Source organism: Lates calcarifer, linkage group LG5 (assembly GCF_001640805.2).
Source record: "Lates calcarifer isolate ASB-BC8 linkage group LG5, TLL_Latcal_v3, whole genome shotgun sequence".
In the NCBI taxonomy this organism is placed as follows: domain Eukaryota; kingdom Metazoa; phylum Chordata; class Actinopteri; family Centropomidae; genus Lates; species Lates calcarifer.
Genome location: NC_066837.1, coordinates 24124270 through 24142995, shown reverse-complemented (window position 1 = coordinate 24142995; position 18726 = coordinate 24124270). Strand labels below are relative to the sequence as shown.

Sequence of the window (18726 nt, the reverse complement as noted above, 5' to 3'; positions counted from 1 at the left end):
CTTGGCTCAGGGGTGAGGACAGCGAGTGGAGCACCACCTCAATCACACTTTACACTGATAAATAACCAAGAGAGCATTACACAGACAGGAGGCAACTGCCTTCAGTGTCAACCCACAGGAACACAATGTTTTTCACAATATGGTACATCAAACAACAGCACTTTAAAGTGCTATATATACATTTTTCACTACATAGCCAATGTTAGCATTAATGGCTGTTTACCTACCAAGAGCTTCCATCATTGTTGCATTTACAAGACAAGAATTTAGGGCAGTAATTCTTCTTCATCTTCTCATGTTGGACGGAGGGCACAGTGGGCTCTACAGTGACTCACTATTGCAAAGTGAACAGTACAGGCCAGGGCTAGCTGGTTAGCATGCTAATTTCAATAGAAGCAAAGTGATAGAAACAGAAGCAAGAAATAACACTGGCGATGCTTTCCACTGCTGTAGACAGCTCTTGGCAAGTAAAGGAATGAAGTTTGATGCTGAACTTGCAATGTTTTTTTTAGACTGGTAAGTAAACAGCTGTCGGTGCTAATGTTGACTATGTAGTGATAGCAAAAGCTTGTAATACCTTTAAACAATTTTGGAAAGTGATTTGAAGTACTGTCAAAAAGATATTCAGATTCTACATTTTCACATTACCATGTGCTTTAACTAGGAGAACTGAACAACTATAGACATTCATGTGTTCATATGACTTACTCCAGGCCATGGTTACCATGAGGCTGGAGTCTATCCCAGCAGTTTATTTACACTGGTTTTCAACATTGGCATCTGCTGTGTATGAAAAGCATGTCTGACAGGGATATAAAATACAATATATTTCAATATTTCAACATTTCAGTTTTTCAGGTTAGAGGTACTCAGCCTGTAAAAACAGTAAAATGTTGACTCTGACACAGGAGGAGATTTCTAAAGATAGAGGTTACCTTGGCTGATGATGTCAGCAGAGTGATCATAGCCTGAGACTTCAAATTTTTGCTAATTCTGGGAATTCTAGGGTCCAACGTGTTTAAACCTCATCTCATAACCAGACTTCAGAATATCTGCTTCAATTTTGGCAAAAAAAAAAAAAAAAAAAAAAAAAAAAAAAATTAAATAAATAATAAAAATAATGTCACATGTCTCATCCAGTTTTATGGAAGAGCTAATACAGAATTGCTAGAGTGCCCATTTATATATAAATGCACTCTAGCAATACATGTCAGGGGTTGTGTTTGGTCACCACTGTCATTTTAAGTCTAGTCCTTGACTGGTTAATAATTGTCAGTAATAACTAAGCTAAACTAAGTTTAATATAATATAATATTATTAATAGAATATAATATTATTTTGAAAAAAAACAACAACTCTTAGCTCTTCAAAGTCACTGTGCCTTTCCTGTGGCTCAGCAATAAATGCTTTTTGTAGAAACACAGAGAGGGAATTTTGAACTGAAATGACCATGACTTCGAAGGATATCCACTTTTTTCCCCAAAGTCAGACTTTGGGGAAAAGCCATATTAGCTTCAGCTGAACTTTAAATTATTTGCATATAACAGGGTCTGTGGATTTGATCTCTCCTCTCTTAGCTGTAATCACATTAGAAAACATGTTTGTTAAAATTATAACTGACCATGATATCAAATTAGTCTCATTTTAAAAAAGTGTGTAAAAGCTTTTCTTCAGCACTGCTTTAACTTACTTGAAATTAGGCATTGACATCCATCCCAGCAATGTGTGCTGCTCAGTCCCCTCACTGTGTGTAGAAAGGCCAGAAGTGGCTACAGTCAACCCTTTAACTGATTTGCAAAATTAACAGGGAGGATCTGTTAAAGGCCATTGTAGACAAGAGGACCAGCAATGCTTGCAATGTACAAGGTTTTTTTTTTTGCCTTTTTAAGTATAATAATAACAGGAGCAGGAGCATAATAATAACAGGGGAAAAAAATATATCCTTACTAATGGTGACATTAGATCACATGGAGGTTTGTTGGGAGGCTGACTAATCCTGAACTTGCACTGCAGAGGTACGTCCATCTGAAAATGTTTCACCAAAGTTAAAAAATTGCTTTAAGGTGATTTGACCTTACGGCACAGTAGAAACTGTCAGGCGCGTGTCTTAGGGTTAGGGTCATGATGCAAGTTTGTGTGTGAGATCAGTTGAGAGTTCCCACTGTTAGCCACAGAGAAACAGACTGCATTTGTCTTGGTGGGGAGGACACCAACATTAGGGCTCTAAATCAATTAGCTTTTGGAGAAGTCATGCACACGCTGACATGCAAAACAACCACTCATAAAAAACAGAAGCACACACACAGTCTCACTTATGAATTAAACTTTAAACAAGGGAATGCTAAAAGAAAACTTAGATTGATGTTGTGTAAACCAGATGATACTTAAAGTTCAAGGATGTCTACACATGTCCATCAGAAGAATCACTTAGTGTTTTAGATTTTCTTTAATGCCAAATTTTGTGACAGGTCTACCTTGGGATACTACTTTTACACTTCATTGCAGCAGTCAAATATTATCTGAACTTGACAATGTTGTCCAACAATTTTTCAAAACATGTTTGTTAAAATTATAACTGACCATGATATCAAATTAGTCTCATTTTAAAAAGTGTGTAAAAGCTTTTCTTCAGCACTGCTTTAACTTACTTGAAATTAGGCATTGACATCCATCCCAGCAATGTGTGCTGCTCAGTCCCCTCACTGTGTGTAGAAAGGCCAGAAGTGGCTACAGTCAACCCTTTAACTGATTTGCAAAATTAACAGGGAGCAGCTAGAACAGTGGAAGCTCATGGCAATTTGTTTGTATGCTAAATTAAAGCCAAGAAAATATTCAGCATATAGAGAACACTGTCTGCACTGGTAGAACATTTCTCTCTGTTGTGTGATAGAGATCTTCTTAAAATTGTCTCTCCCACAAACACTTCAGTTCCACTGGAGAGAAATCTCATCCACCTATCATTATGTAGCAGCTCATGGAGGAAAAAGCAGCAATCAGCCTTGCAATCAGCCTGTTGTGTGCATTGTTCGGTACTTATATTTGTGCATCCGACCCCAGAATGATTATTTGTGCCTGTTTTCATTTGTCAGTCTTACCTTAATAAATAGCTTACACAGGTGGGACCAAATGAACCCACAATCACCTTGCTGTTCGAATTTCAACCTTCGAGTACCACTTCAGAATTGTTTGTGTGCATCAGCATCCTTTGAAATGGTTAATTCCGTTAGCTGCATGTGAGCCTGTTTTTTTATCTTGTTGGCGGTGATCTCTAAAATAGCTTTCTGTGGTTTTAAACATCAGTGCTTTTAAACAAAGTTGCACATGTATTTTTTTAACAATGTCCTTTAGTCTGCATGCATGTACGGCACTAGGAAATGATACAGCAAAGAAGTTAAATCAGACAACTGAAATCTAGACACACACAGCTGGCGGAGAACCGATGTGTAACAGCCTAATTTCCTTCCCTTTACTGCTGTCATGAGACATTGTCTGTCTGTTTGTGTGCGTGGCTATGTCTGTGTGAGAGTATGTAATGGTTAAGCTACAATTGGACCCATCACAAGATAGGCATTGAGCCTCAAGATCTGGCAGACATACACATGCATACAGTCCCACATGCTTCAACTACAGCATGAAGTATGAAATCTGCTAGAAATGGCACTGCTAACAAGATGGCTGAGAATTGTCTGTGTTTGTATATGTATGAGTTTGTGTGTATGCAGTTGCAATCAAGCTTATGTGCATCGAAGTGTGCGTACATTACTGACTTCGGGTTGCTATTTGTCTGTGTGCATGCATGGTTCTTCATATATATGGGTGTGTGTATGTGCGTGTGTGCGCATATACTGTATGTGCTTTTGTACTGAGGCCTCACTAACAAGGGGAATGTCAGGTTATTGCTCATCAGAGCTCATTAGAAGTGCAGGCCAACACTTTGGACCCCACTGCCCCCCACCACCATCACCATGCAAAAACACACACACACACACACACACGCACACAGACACCAATGTCTCTGTCCTCCCCCCCCTTCGCAACACAAAGCACTCTCTGTTTGTGGACATTACCGCATGTGCAGCAAGAGAAAAAGGCCTAACGACCGGAAGAAAAAGGTAGAATGGAGGGGGAAGGAGGGTGGAGGGGTGATGAGGAGAAAAGAAGAGAGAAACCATGGGATGGTTTGGCAATTGGGCAGAAAAAGACTTACCCACGTATGAAACATTAATAATTAGGGCTGGGTCATATGGCCAAAAATATTATCACAATAAAAATTTTCATTTCAGTTTACATCAATAATTATCAGGATAAATGTCAAACTGTCACTTATTTCAAGTTAAAAGGCTGGTTCTTGCTCCTGGGTGAAAACTGGAGATACTTTTATTTTAACATTATTATAACATTTATCAACCATTTGTTATATATCTATCATGATATCATTTTCTATTGCAATTTAATATACATATTTATTGTTTTATCACCCAGCCCTACACATTATGGTAAATATATACAGAAATTTCACCTGATGATGAATCACCTTTGTAATTAACTGATGATTAGAAGAGAATGACTATAGTTGAATGAAAGATGCATTGTTGTAATGTTCTCTGTATGGTGACATTAAGCACAGTACAACATGAACATTAGCATAAAAAGGGTACAAGGCGTAACCCCTTTCTAATAACTTTATGAATACAAATGAATTATAGTTTGAGATCTAAATGATCTATAAATTGCATTTTTCTTTGAAGAATTTGATTCATTTTGAAGATCCACAAAACAGTTTTAATTTTACTTAAAAACAATTAGGGGTGTAATGTTTAAAATATTCAATCCAATCAGGAACTTCTGTAGCATGTATTCCCAGTCTCTCTGTCCCCCTACCCATTCTTCTTGTTGCTGTCTACTGTGCTGTCCAATAAAGGAAAAATGCCAAAAATGTATATAAAAAAAAACTCACTACTGACGCGACAGTGTGGGATCTGCTTATCTGCTCCCAGGGTGCCCCAGTAGCCACTAAACGGCGGAAAACAGCTTTCTTCTGATCTCTATCTTAGGACCAAAACTGAGTCCTGCTGTCATGAATTGTGTTCACAGACAGCAGGACTCTGTTTTGGTCTTGTCAACCCTCACACAAACACACAAATGCACATACAGACTGGCCATGACGAGAATAACACTCTATATGTTCCACTTTAGGTTAATGTACAGTCTTAATCTATAGATAGTTGAACTCCTTTATGGCTCACTTTAAGATAAAATGTACAACTGACAAAAACAGCTGCTGGAAATGGAGTGTCATATATTTTAATCCTATCATAAATAAGATTAACATAACCTTGTGCAAACCTAGGGGCTCTGGGGCATTTACAGTGGTAACCATCATAGCAGTCCATTGTATCTTTCCTGTCTAGAGTACTAGAGCAGCTGCTGCAGATTTTCTCATTATAAAATGTTGTAAAACAGAGCTAAATAGGCATATTGTTAGGGAAAACTCATGGCTCTCAAATGACTGGATACCAGGTCATCTCTTGCGGCTAAAAGGAGAGCAAAAGGACCATTCCTGCAGTGTAGCCATACTGCACCCAGTCAGCAGAAAATGCCATACATCTACACTTAAATGTATGGCTGCATGTGTCAAATAATAATCTCAGTTAATGTCAAGTAATTCTCTGCTATCAAAAGCATTACAGGTATCCCAATTCTGAATTTGCAACCCTAAAATGTCTCTTGGCTCTTTCTATAAGAAGGCTCTGTCTACAACTGTGAGTATGTTGCCACGGTAATGTGAAAAGAGGGCTTGACATGTCATGTGAGGATGTATGCTGCTCATAAGCTGCTATTATTAGAGATGGATGGGGCACTTGTGGCTCAAATATGACAACAACACAGTGGTCAGACTGAGCTTGAGCACTAACACACAACACTTGGAAGATGCATGTACTGCATATGTGTGTGTGTGTGTGTGTGCGTGTTTGTGTGTATGTGTGCATGCATACGCTCCTACCTCCAGGTCATCCAGGGAGCGGGCCAGGCTTAGGCGTTTGGAACGTCCAAAGGAACGTCTGGCTGAGGAGCGCTGGGGCAGAGGGGGAAAACCCATTGTCAGACCACGGAACCGACCACCCTGAGGGGAGAGAGACATGTTCAATTCACAATATATTGGCCAATATTAGCTCATCAAAGATATTTCTGAGGTCATCATAAGTGTCTCCATTACATATTCTGCCCACCAGAAAAGCATTGAAAAGTTAATTTTCTAACTGTAAAATGCCCCGTTCAGTAGATCTCCTAGTCACTGTCACAAATTGTGATCTTTATAAATTATCCTGAGAAATGTTGATAAAAATTGTTATGTGTTTATGGGGAAAAAAAGAATGGGGGACAGTATTTCATTACAAAATATAATAACAATGGTATTGGTATCAAATTCAAAAATCTGTTCTTTTTCTAACATTGTTCGGTGTTTCACTATGGGAATTCCTTTGGCGTGACCAACTACGGAAGCTCCAATGACACCACATCTGTCAGTGACAGACAGGACAAACTATGCCTGGGGCATGCCCCCTGTATAACAACACATTCGACCAGCCCCTCTCAAATCATTCTCACTTTCTTCCCGTGAAGAAACTATACAAGCTCTCTCAGCTCTTCCAGGCTAGTTTGGCTAGCTGCTTAACCGTTAGACGAACCACATCAAGGACTACGTCCAAAGAATAAAGAGGGCTGCATCCCCGGTCTGTCCCCCCGCGTCATGCAGGTCATCCCATCTCAGGACCCTCACCCCAATGTGCATAGCATTTATGGGCACTAAACACGCTCAAGCATCGCTGGCGGACTATGCCAGAAAAGATACTGGAAAGGCGGCTCAGAGTGGCGGTTGCCAACAACCAGGACCCAAGCCTGTCGGGAGCCACCCCAAAAGCCACAACCAGTACCCATCTGCCACAAGCTGCTCCGAGCTGGGCAGACATCATGGATCCTAAACCTCTGGACATGCCCCCACTTTTCGAGGAGTCCCTCAAGGGGGAAATGTGCGGCGAGGAGGCAGAGGGCGATGCCAACTCTGACCTCCTCGATATGGACAAGATGGAGGACGAGGAGGATGACTCCACGTTCCCAGTTTCACATCCAGACCCCCCAGTGCATCTGACGCTGTTCCACCAGTGGACCACAGCTTATACGAGGTCTGCAAGGTCTGGCTACATCCAAGTTGGGGATTCAGTGGCCGGCAGCCCAGGACGCTGAAGGGGCAGAGAGAGACCTCTATGGCGGCAAGAGGCTCTCTCCAGCCCAGCCGCCAGCGAAACAACTTCTGCCGGCAGTGCCTGTCTGCATGGAGGAAGTGAGTAGGTACTGGCCTAACCCATTCAAGAGTAAGCTTCCCACCAAAGGCTACTCTAAGCTGGAGAACCACGGGATGGAGGAGCTGGGGCTGGCCAAACCCCCAGTGGTGGAGCCCTCAGTGGCTTATCACCTCCACCCTAACCGTTGCTCTCTCTTATTTTGGGCTCGCAGCTGGACACTGGGTCACCTAACCCGTCTCTCTGGGATGAGATCGGTGTTGTTAACGACCTCATCCTGCGCTCCTCACATGGAGCAGTACTGGGTTGTGGTCGAGTGCTGGGGTTTGCAGTCGCAGGGGAGAGAGCTCTGTGGCTGAACCGCTCAGGCCCTGAGTGACACACAAAAAGTGCGCCTGTGGATTATTTCCACTATGTCTCAAGGGTACAGACTACAGTTTGAGAGTGATCAGAGCCGTTCAGAACAAGGAAACTCAGCTAGGATTTTACTCCCGTTATTTCCTCATTCCTAAGAAAGAGAGCTCATCACTTTGCCCCCATTTTAGATCTCCAAGCACTTACGAAAGTACACTTTCAGAATGTTGACACAAAGTGCTCTGTCGCTCAATCCGCCCAGGTGATTGGTTTTTGACAATAGATCTCTCAGACACCTATTTTCACATTGCCATTTATCCCGCACACAGGAAATTTCTCAGGTTCACTTATCAGGGCAGAGCCTACGAATATCTGGCCATACCGTTCAGGCTGTCGTTAGCTCTGAGGATGTTCAGCAAGTGTGTGGAAGCAGCGCTGTCTCCGTTACAGAATAGACGTACAGAATAGAAGTACATAGACGATTATCTGATATTCTCCCAATCACGGGATCAGGCGATCAGAGATTCCGCTACAGTGATAAATCATCTCAGCGATCTGGGGTTCAGGATTAACTGGGCAAAAAGCCGAGTGGAACCCACGCAATGTACAGAATATCTGGGTCTTAACATAAACTCCCTCTCCTATTGCATCATGCTATCGGAGGGGAGGTTAGCATCTCTCATACACTGCTTCTCCCTTTTCCAGCTGGGAAAGTTTGTGATGTTCAGACTTTGCCTGCATCTGCTCAGCCTCATGGCTTCAGTGATATCTGTTTTTCAGAGGGATTTGAGATTTCAGCTGTTGGGTGGCTGCATTGCGCCTGTGCCCACGTCATCACCTCAGCCACAGGGTGTGACGTGTGTGATGGCTTTCCGTCAATGGAGAGACTCGACGGCTCTCATGTCAGGAGTCCCGCTGGGAACGGTGTCATCCAGGGTAACCATGATGACAAATGCGTCAACCATGCTGGGCAGAGGCGTGAATGGCACCTGGAGCCTATGGCTGGCTTGGGTTCACATAAACATCTTGGAGCTTTGGGCAGTGTTCTTTGCACTTTCTCCAAAGTCGCCATGTCTTGGTAAAAACAGACAACTCCACAGTAGTGGCATAAATCAACCACCAGGGTGGCACTCACTCTCTGCAGCTGCACAAGTTGGCTCAAAAGATAATCTAGTGGAGCAGACTCCTGTCTCTTCAAGCATCACATGTGCCAGGCGTATTGAACAGGGGGGCGGATCTCCTATCACAGGGAAACCCCCGTACGAAGTGGACTCTCCACCCTCAGGTAGTGGAAAAGATTTGGCAGAGGTACGGCTGGGCAGCCGTAGATCTCTTCGCCTTACAGGAAAACGCCCACTGTCCACTGACAAAAATGCTCCCCTGGGGGTGGATGCTCTAGCTCATCCATGACCAAACATGCTGCTCTATGCATTCCCCCCTCTCAGCCTGATCTCCCCCACCCTAGCCAGGGTGAGAGAGGAGAGCTTGTCGCTAATTCTGATAGCGGTCATCCAAGAACTGGGTGGCAGAAATAGTACAACTTCTGGCAGGAGAGCCTTGGCCTCTCCCCATACGCAGGAATCTTTTGTCCTAAGCGCACAGGGAGATTTACCACCCTCACCCAGACTGCATAGCTATCTGTGCTTGGACCATGAGAGGTGGAATGTGAATGCTGCAGGTCTGCCTGCACAGGTCACTGACACCATTCAGAGTGCAAGGGCCTCTTCCACTTGCTCTCTTTATGGGGCAAAGTGGCAGATTTTTTAGGAATGGTGTGACTTTAGGCGTATCATTCCTTTTCAGTGTTCAGTGGTTGATCTACTGTGTTTCTTGCAGGAGTTGGTTAAGAAGGGGAAGGCCTTTTCTACAATTAAAGCGTACTTAACGGCCATCTCAGAATGCCATGTGGGCTTCAGAGATAAGCCGGTGGGACAACATTCTCTGGTTTGTCGTTTCATGAAGGGTGCACGCCACAAGCTCCCAGTTTCCAGGCCCCTAGTACCGCTGTGGGATCTGTCAGTGGTGCTGGATGCATTATCTCATCACCCTTTTGAGCCTATGGAGGCTGTAGGCCAGGGGCTGGTTGACTGTGTTGTTATATGGGGTGCGTGCCCCAGGCACAGTTCGACCTGTCACTGACGTGGTGTCATTGGAGCATCCATAGTTGGTCACGCCAAAGCGATTCCCATAGCGAAACACCTCACTCTGTTATCAAAGAACCGGGGATTACATTAAATAACCCAAAGTTTTTTCCATTCAGGCTATAATATGAAAAACTAAAAAAGCATGCACAGTAAAGATGAAACCAATAAGTGATTTAATAAAAGATCAATTATCTAACATACCAGTATTCAATGCATTTTTTGTTATTAGTGCATAGAATTTTTACAGTGTTTACACTGCTGCTGGACTGTGGAGTGTGTTAAATAACAACCATGACAACCAGCAGCCAAAGTCTTGAGTTTACCTGTTAATAACAGGTTTTACATCATGGGAAAGTATTTGTTTGCACTATCCAAACCTCAATTATCCAAACCATGATCCAGTTCAAAAAGGTTTTGATCAACAGTACATTCATAAACAGCATGCCACTATTTCTCACACCCTATGACAAGTGCCTGTGTGCATACGCACGCACGCATGCACATGTGTGTGTGTTTGGTGGGACAGATGTCGTAGGAAATTAAATGTAAAGTGTCAATTAGATACTGCAAAGACACACATAGAATGTAGACAGTCCTACATGAAGTGATTTGTGCAGCTTAGCCTGAAGTTTCTCTGTGTTACATGCATTCCTGTTTAAGACTGGTTTCTTTTTCCACTTAAATGTTAAATTCCACATGTTGTAAGTAGGCATGTACAGTCCTATGATTTTGCCTGCAGTACTAGATAGTACTTTAGTCAACCCCACAACCACAGCCATAGCACAGAGACACAGAGCAACACATCATCAGGGGATGAACATGATAACAACAGCACTTGTAGAGCTGTATCTGTGAAAGTTATATTGTGTTTAGAACTGCATTATCATTCAGGTGGTGCTGTAATTGTGTCAGTGTACTTCTATTTGATGCTGAAAATTATGCACAAAGAATATTCAAGATGGTAAACAGAAACTACTACAGTGACTGGAATGAAGTTAAAACTATCCAGCTGCTAAATGATGCCATAAACGATTGACTAAAATGGGCTCAAGAAAATTAGTCTCTGGGTCATCAGGATTTATTGTCCAAAGTCATCTGACAATGATATAACCATACTGAGTAAGTGCAGTAAACCAAAGAGGATAATCTTGTGTTGCCCTCACAGGTCAACAATTAGCATTTACACAACTGTTGTGCTGTCGTCTTTAGAAAACAAGAGGAACACTCTCCTACTTTCTCTCTTCACAAATGGCATTTGACCAGTCTCCTTATACTGTAGCAGAGAGAATATATCAATGGACCTCAGCTGACTAACGAGTAATTAATCAATGTTGACAGGCTCCAGAGGCCAAATTGTGGCGCATGTTGAATCTGACTGGCTGATTATCAGCAGGTCTTGTCTGCATTTCATCAGGAGATGACCAGTGGTGTTGCCTGGATACTGAGTCAACCTTTTGTCTGCATGCATGCGTGCGTGTATGCGTTTTTGTGAGTGTATGCGTGTGTGTTAGATAACACAGATTTGAGCACTCGATTACATATGTGGACACAAACATTCTCATGTGCCCTCTGTTTAACATGATCAGTTCAGATCAAGTCTTATTTATGATGGCAATAATGCTTAAAGCAAACAAAAAGGTTTACAGGAGAGGCTGAGATTGGGATTAAAAAGGAACTGATAAAGAGTTGATCTGACTCACTGGTGCTGGGGTTGTTTTGGGTGTGGCTGCACCAGAGCGTTTTCAGAGAAACATCTGAAAGACCACATTTTAGTGGAAAACTCACAGCTCTTATCTGTGCTGCTGATCTTGGTTCCCTCTCCCTCACACACACATAGGCACACACATACACATACACACACACTCAATGTCACAAAAAAGTCATCTTTCCTGTTTACAACAACACAGCTGTCTACATAAATACCTAACACAAAAAAACACTTATTTCTTGTAAGAATATTAACCACACCAGAATAACAAGAGCTGAATAAATACTTAAAATATGCCTAAATATAGGCACGGTCAACATGTTTGCTTCAACGCACTTTTTGATTTAACACAACAAATTCTAACCCTTAATGTGACACATTCATCAAGATTTGACTGCTTGTTTCTGTATGTATATTTTTGAAAGCTTTCTTCCAATATGAAGTTTTTTTAATGACTTCCACGCTATGAGTTGACCACAGTCATGTCTGCTTCATGTGGACAGGTCAGGTACCAAACAACTGATGCACAGCACATTTTTTTTCCAACAGACAATGGCAATGCAGGAGACTTATGGGGCTTTAGATGATGAAACAGTGCCACCATGTGGCATACACTCAAGTAATTAAGGATGACGCCCTAATACACTGTATAGTATGGGTAAGATGTCAGCAATAATATCTGTGTAATTCTTTGGTATAAAATACACTGAGAGACCTTACAAAGCAAAGCTATAGCCTCATTTGCCACAGCAGAATCAGCATTTTACCTTGACTACAAGTAATCATGGCTTACCGTGACAGCCTCCAAAGCTCTGCGCCTCCAGTCTGAGAACATTGTTCAGAGAAGTTAACATCCACCTTCCTGTCACTGTCACCCTCTATCCTGCCCCCAGCCTTGTAAACACTTCCTCTGATTGTCCCCTGAGGATTCCTGGGACCCTGTCCACCATTGGAGGAAGCACCAGTCTCCTTCAGTATCAAGGAAACAAGGGTCTATCCCCCAGCACCTTTTTTGTAAATGTAGAGAGACACAAGGCAACTGTTTCCTACATACTTGTAAAAATTCTGTATGAGCATTTCAACAGATGGGTTTGTAGAGTGGTTAATGCAGATGGAATCCAGTCAGGCTGGATATATCTTTCACGCTTTGTCTGTGTCTGTTCCTTAGCCTAAAGCTCTTTTGTCTGTAGACAGTAACAGCCAGTCAGTAATGGACTATATCTCACTGTAATATGAAATGTATTCTCATAAAATAATGCAGCCCATTTATTTAACTGTAGCTTATCCCTAAGTGTTATAGTTGGACAGTTTTTATTTACTGATGTAATGTAGCTGATGTTTACAGCATTAATATGTGTACAAAAAACTGATTTAATAAAATAGATATCATACGAACATTATACATTTACTATAAAGCTAGTCTAAAACCTGCTCTGCTGTTACTACTGACTCTCATTACGGTGGAAAACAGGTGGTTTTCAGGTGTAGCCAGATGCCTGGCTAATACATAATACATGATCTGATACTGGAGCAGTAGGAATAAATAACTTATCAATTCACTTGTACTAAGCCTGGGGAGAGAGCCAAATGGGGTGCTCACATTATTCACTACAGTACAGGGATATTTGATGGGGTGAATATGGTTCATTACAACTTTCAAAACCATTGAAAAGTTTCCCATACTGAGAGAAAACTTCATTCAAGGACTGAATGAGTTAATTTCCAGGCCTTGAGAGAGAGAGGGTGAAATGACGTTGGAGAGCAGTGGGATGAACACAGACGGATTTATAGCCTCAATAAACTGTAGTCTTGGACACACTCTAGTCAGAGTAAATTTCCACAGCAGGGGTGTGTGATGAGGGATTCTACCTGCTGCCGGGCTTCTCATCTCATGGTCATTTTTAACACAGCTCTTCCAAAAGCCCCACAACCCATAAACTGGCACAGTAACACATCACTGAATACACTATTATGGAAAGCTTGACGATACAGTGGGTAAAAAAATCAGTTAAATAAGTAACAGGCATAAAACCAAATATCACTAATTAAAATACTTCTATAACTTTATCTAAAGCATACCTTTTTCTCTCCCTCCTTTGCATTCCCTCGTTTCTTCTCTCTTTCACTTCTCTCTGCTCCAGTCCGCTCCCTGTCTCCAGCACCAAACAGCTTCTTAGCCCACTCATCTTTCTGAACAGCCAGCCGGTGAGTGTGGGAGTGGGGATGTGAAGGAGGAGGAGGCTGGCTCCCTCCAGGTGGTGGCAGGTGGTCTCCAGGGGCCAGCGGGGCCCTGTAGCGGTCGGCTGGGATCTTATTCATGGGTGGGGGCAGGGTGCTGCAGTTAGCTGAAGACCACCCGTCAGTGGACTCGGCATAGGACTCCTGATCGCTGCTGAGGCCCTGGAGGTGGCTGTGGTGGTGTTGCTGACGCCAGTCTCTCAGCACATGGACTGGCAGCCACCGCTGCGGCTCCACCCCTACTGCTCCTACAGCCCCTCTCTTTTCTCCACCCCCTACAGCTCCTCCCCGCTTCCCTGGTGAGTAGTGGTGAGGGTGGACCCCTCGTGAGTGCCTGCCAGGGACATCAGGGTGAGCTAAGGGGAGAGGGTGAGGGAGGTCAGCCAGGTGTGGATCATGACGGTAGTGGCCGTTTCTCAGAGTAGGTGGAGGAGGAGGAGGTGGGTGAGAGGCTGCAGCTCCTAGGGTGGGGCTCCAGGCTTGCTGGGAGGAAGGTGGGCTGTCCCAGTGACGTGGCCCAGAGATGTGGTTGTGATTAGGAGGACCTCCGAGGTCTACTAAAAGCACTCTGTTACTTTTCTCTTCTGGTAAAAAGTTGCCAATCCCACTATCACTGTTGCTGCTGGTGCTGTGGTTCTGCTGGGCGTCATTGTCTGGGTCATGGAAGGCCCGGGCACGAACCCCCTCAATGTTGTCCCCCATGTCCCTGTAGAGGACGGACACAAACTGGAGGAGAGGCTGAGAACTGGGAGGGAATTCCAGGCAGCCTCCTGTGTCTGGGTCAGGGGTACACTCAAAGCCAAACCTCCTGGCTATACCTAAATGGACCTGAGGAAACAACAGTCACCATAAGAGTGTTAGTGTGTGAGTAGACATCTGCTATCGTATATGTCACTTTTTCTCCACAACATAGATGCTTTAGAATATATCTTTCTTTTTAATTGTGTCAAAATGTTTCTGATTAAATAAAATGTAGCTAGCTGTTAATATGTTTCTGGCTTATTAGCACCACTGACAAATAAACTTGGGTAGAACAATCAGACAATGACCATCAGACCAGCTTCATACTTTCTGGAGTTCTGTATTGTACTGTATTGTATGTACTGTATATACGGTATTGTAAATTGACTGGTAGCTTAACCAGACTCTTATTTCGTTATTCTTTTACCAGATATTTCCTTATTTAATATAATAACATAATTTTGGTATGTATTTATGTAAATGTCAATAACAGCAGCTATATGTTAAGACAAAATTTAACACTGTCAAATTTGATAAGTGTGGTTTAGTTGTTAAATAGGGAAAAAATATGTTTATTGCTCTCAACACAAGGAATTCAAAAACAAAAGTATTGAAACAACAGTTTTGGCACCACTACTGAAAAATGTCACTTTCCAGATACTTTTCTTTCCTTACTTCTGTCCTAATGAAGATCCTGCAAGGTTAAAAATGCTTGGTTTTATAAACCACTGTGGCAAACTATTTTATTTTAATATAACTTTTCTTATTTCTGTGCCTGAAAAACATCTTGTTTTTCCATGATCACTTGTTTCATCTTCAAGAGCAGCCTAAAGTCCCTGGACTTTCTACAGCAAAACTCAAACAACACTTCACCCCTGCATTTATTGACAAAACAGCAGGAAATAAAACATCCAATACTTAATTATATTGTAGTTATGTATGAATAGTTTATGTGTGTGTGTATTTAAGCAAAATAATTCAAATGAATAATTTACTTGTAAGCATGATTTGTAAACCGTCGTCTCTCTTTATACCTGGTGGTGACAGAGGTCTGGGTCCACAATGAACACATGACAGGAGGTCCTCAAACCGCCCTCTTCATCTCGTCCGTTGCTGAAGTGATGATCGTCGTGGTCATCTGTGGCCTGCATCGTGACCAGGCCGAAGAATCGCCGGTCATCAGGGCAACAGGCGCTGAAGGCTAGTTTTTCTGCAGGATAGGTGGCCAGGACCTGTCCTCTGTCACTGCACAGACGCACACTGTCATGCATGACCTGGTAGGATATAATTAATGCATGTTATTACTTAATACCAGTTAGATGTCAGTTAGCTGACATCATTAACAATAACAAGATGACAGACATGTTTCCATATTGTTTATACTGCTGAGATTGTATAATATTGTTAATCTATACTCTGTTTTCCAGCAGCTTAAGTTATACTATTGTTGTTTTTTACTGGATTAAAAACATAGCTAACAAGTTATCAACAAGCTATCATCTCTGAGGAGTAACAAAACATTCAGTCGCACCTTCATAAGGACCAGTGAATGGATCTTTTGCTCTGCCCTGAGGCGTCTCATGCTGCCTCTGATGGCTTGCACGCTATCAGTCTCTAAGCTCGTCCCAGTGGAGGCCAGCTCAATAGAGCCCAGATAGCCAACTATCATGCCCACATTGAGGATGCCTTCGCTGGGCTCTAGGCCCAAGTCGCCCCCATCTCCTACATCCACATCTTGCTCTTCGTGGGCGTGAAGGTGGAGATGACGGAAGTCTGACTCCAGGAAAACAGAATCGTCATTCAGAACTTGGGCCATCTCCTCCTCAGAGAGTAAGTTGGGATTGCTCTGGGAACGGGAGGAGTTCCGATATGGAGGGAACTCCGGATCAGACAGCGGACGGGGCTTTGACGATGAACTAACCCCAGGTCTCTCTTTGTCTGAGCTGCTGGAGGAGTGGCTGGAGTTCTCAAAGATCATGTTAAAAATTCCTCCGGACTGCAGCTCTGCTACCACCTTCTCTGCCCTGTTGATGCCCAGCTGCTTAGAATCCAGTTTGGGTTTGTACCAACCCCCACGAGCTCCACAGCCTGACCTGCTGTTATTGTTGTTGTTAATGCTGTTGTCATAAAACCCATCCAATTCATCATCACTAGAGCAGGAGTCCAGGTAAGATGCTGCCATTGTATTGCTGCTGTGATGGCGACTTCCAGCGGTGCGTTGGTGGTGATGGTGTCGTCTGTGACGTTCTCCCTCGGCAATGACTAGTTTCAAAACACCAGAGCAGCGTCCAATCAGTTTGACCACATCTTCATGTGATGCCTTGGAGACATTGATGTCATTGACGGAGAGGATGTAGTCTCCTGAACGTAAGCCCACATAGTCCGCAGGGCTCCCTTTCAGGATGCAGCTGAGGACACATGGGCTTTGGCCTGTCAGTGTAAAACCATACCCTGTTCTCCCTCTTGCCACCTCCACAGCGCGGATACGGCCCTGCTGGACAGAGGAGGAGGATGGGGGAGGCTGGGACAAGTTCAGCCCACTTCCACCACATGGGCGCCTCTTGGACTGTGCATCTGCTTGCCTGAACATTGTGCCAGGGAACTTTCTTTTGTCCATTGAATCAGTAAGTTTCAGTTAGTCATTATATGTTCCTAGACTCTGCTCAAGCAAGAACACAGGGCATATCCAGTGTCTGTCGTCTTGTCAAACAGCTCTGCTGTCAAGATGCTACGAAAAAATGAGCAGCAGTTCTAAATGCAGCAGGGGAGTGAGAGTTTGGCCTCAGTTCTGGCACTGTCTTGTTAGCCCTCCCATTCTGGTGTCATTTGCTCCTTCCAGTTCACAGGCAAATTACCTGCAGCACAACAGAGCAGAACCAAGTCAGTCTTGAGGGCTTTTGCCTTCTTAATATGCGCTTGTTGTCTTTACCTGGGCTATCATACTTTTATTTAAATGTGGATCAAACATGCTGAATGTCTAGTCTGTGTGGTGGTATGATAACTCATTATGTCTATAAAAAAACGTCCAAACCTTTAGATAAAACTGCTATTGCATTACAATTAGGCGCAGTATTGATAGCTCATAAACCATATTGATGAAAAGGGACTCCACATACAGCCACACCTGTGCAGGGCGGTGTCAGTGCAGCTCTGTCCAATGAGAAATATGTTTTCTAACCAGAGGCGTTTTCACACCTGTCTGTTAGGCATGCAGGTAAAAATAGTGATCCAGACTACACCTGTAACTGAACGGTAACTTCATCTTTTAACTTTCAAATATGCGAGTCACTGATTATCAGCAAGACATGTGGCTTGCGTTTGTGTTGAACAACTATTTGCTCATAAGGAGCCTCCGACGTTAACTGAGAAAATGTTAAGAAAACGTTACCGTTAGCTGAGATTAGCTGACGCATTACCGTTAGCTAAAGTTAGCGCTGCATGCTAGCAAAGTTAGCACCGGTTGAACAAAGTTTGCCCATGAAAGAAATTACCGGCCATGCGTTTGTCACTTTATACTGGGAACTGCATGCTTTTTCTGTCAAGAGAGTTATGAAAACTTTTTCTTGCCGTGGCTTGCTGTTCAGAAGTGCATCCACCCATGCTTAAATTGTAGTCCCGCCCCTCGTTTTCCACATTTTTGGAATGTCGGTCTGTAACTATGACAACGGCGGTGTACACAGACTTTCATAGCCTGTCATTGGTTTTTAGAGCTGTCAGTCAGCAGCGAACAGTTGTGCGGATAAATTGACAAAAGTTAGATTGAGAAATCACAAATAAAAGTACTAACGGTAGCCTGTTCCACAGGTGTCAAAACTTAGCCTCCCTGAATATCCGTCTGCGTTTGCTGATATAATTATTGGGAGTATTTTTGGTAGAGTGAATGTATCGATCTGTCTTTTACCAGCGAGCAGCGGGAAACAGACAGCAAAAAACATCTGGCTAAAATAGATTGTAAAGCAGGGACAGCTAAGTAAGAGGTGGATGCAGGTCTTTTTTTTTAATGTGCCGAGAGAGATGTTTGGTCTAGCGGGTTCACTCAGCAGGAGATTTTTTAAAACGACTTACTTGTCGGCGTCCGAAGGTGATGGTGCACGGGCAGTTTCCATAGTTTTGTAGCTAAGGTTAGTTAGGTAAACTCAGGGACCATGGGTAAACAAAAGAAAAGGCTGCACCATCTGGCGAAGTAGCCTTAAGAGGAGGAGGAGGAGGAGAGGGAGGTGTGTTTAGAGTGGGCAACGGA

At 43.2% G+C, this 18726-nt stretch overlaps 1 protein-coding gene across 5 annotated transcripts in view; it reads right to left on the bottom strand.

Moving 5' to 3' along the window:
• The window catches only part of rgs12b (regulator of G protein signaling 12b), a 46765-nt gene extending 28102 nt beyond the window's left edge, over positions 1–18663 (bottom strand). For 2 of the 5 annotated variants that reach the window (XM_018664687.2, XM_051070819.1), the window contains exons 1-5: positions 17978–18098; positions 16018–17341; positions 15521–15760; positions 13587–14573; positions 6005–6124 (exon numbers count right to left, since the gene is read on the bottom strand). In XM_018664687.2, coding sequence (XP_018520203.1) covers positions 6005–6124; positions 13587–14573; positions 15521–15760; positions 16018–17103 — 2433 coding nt within the window. In that variant the 5' untranslated portion in view covers positions 17104–17341; positions 17978–18098. Of the gene's footprint in view, positions 1–6004; positions 6125–13586; positions 14574–15520; positions 15761–16017; positions 17342–17977; positions 18101–18551 lie in introns of those variants that run through there. The other 3 variants (XM_018664686.2, XM_051070820.1, XM_051070821.1) reach the window with 3 other exon arrangements.
• Between the last annotated feature and the right edge of the window lie 63 nt (positions 18664–18726).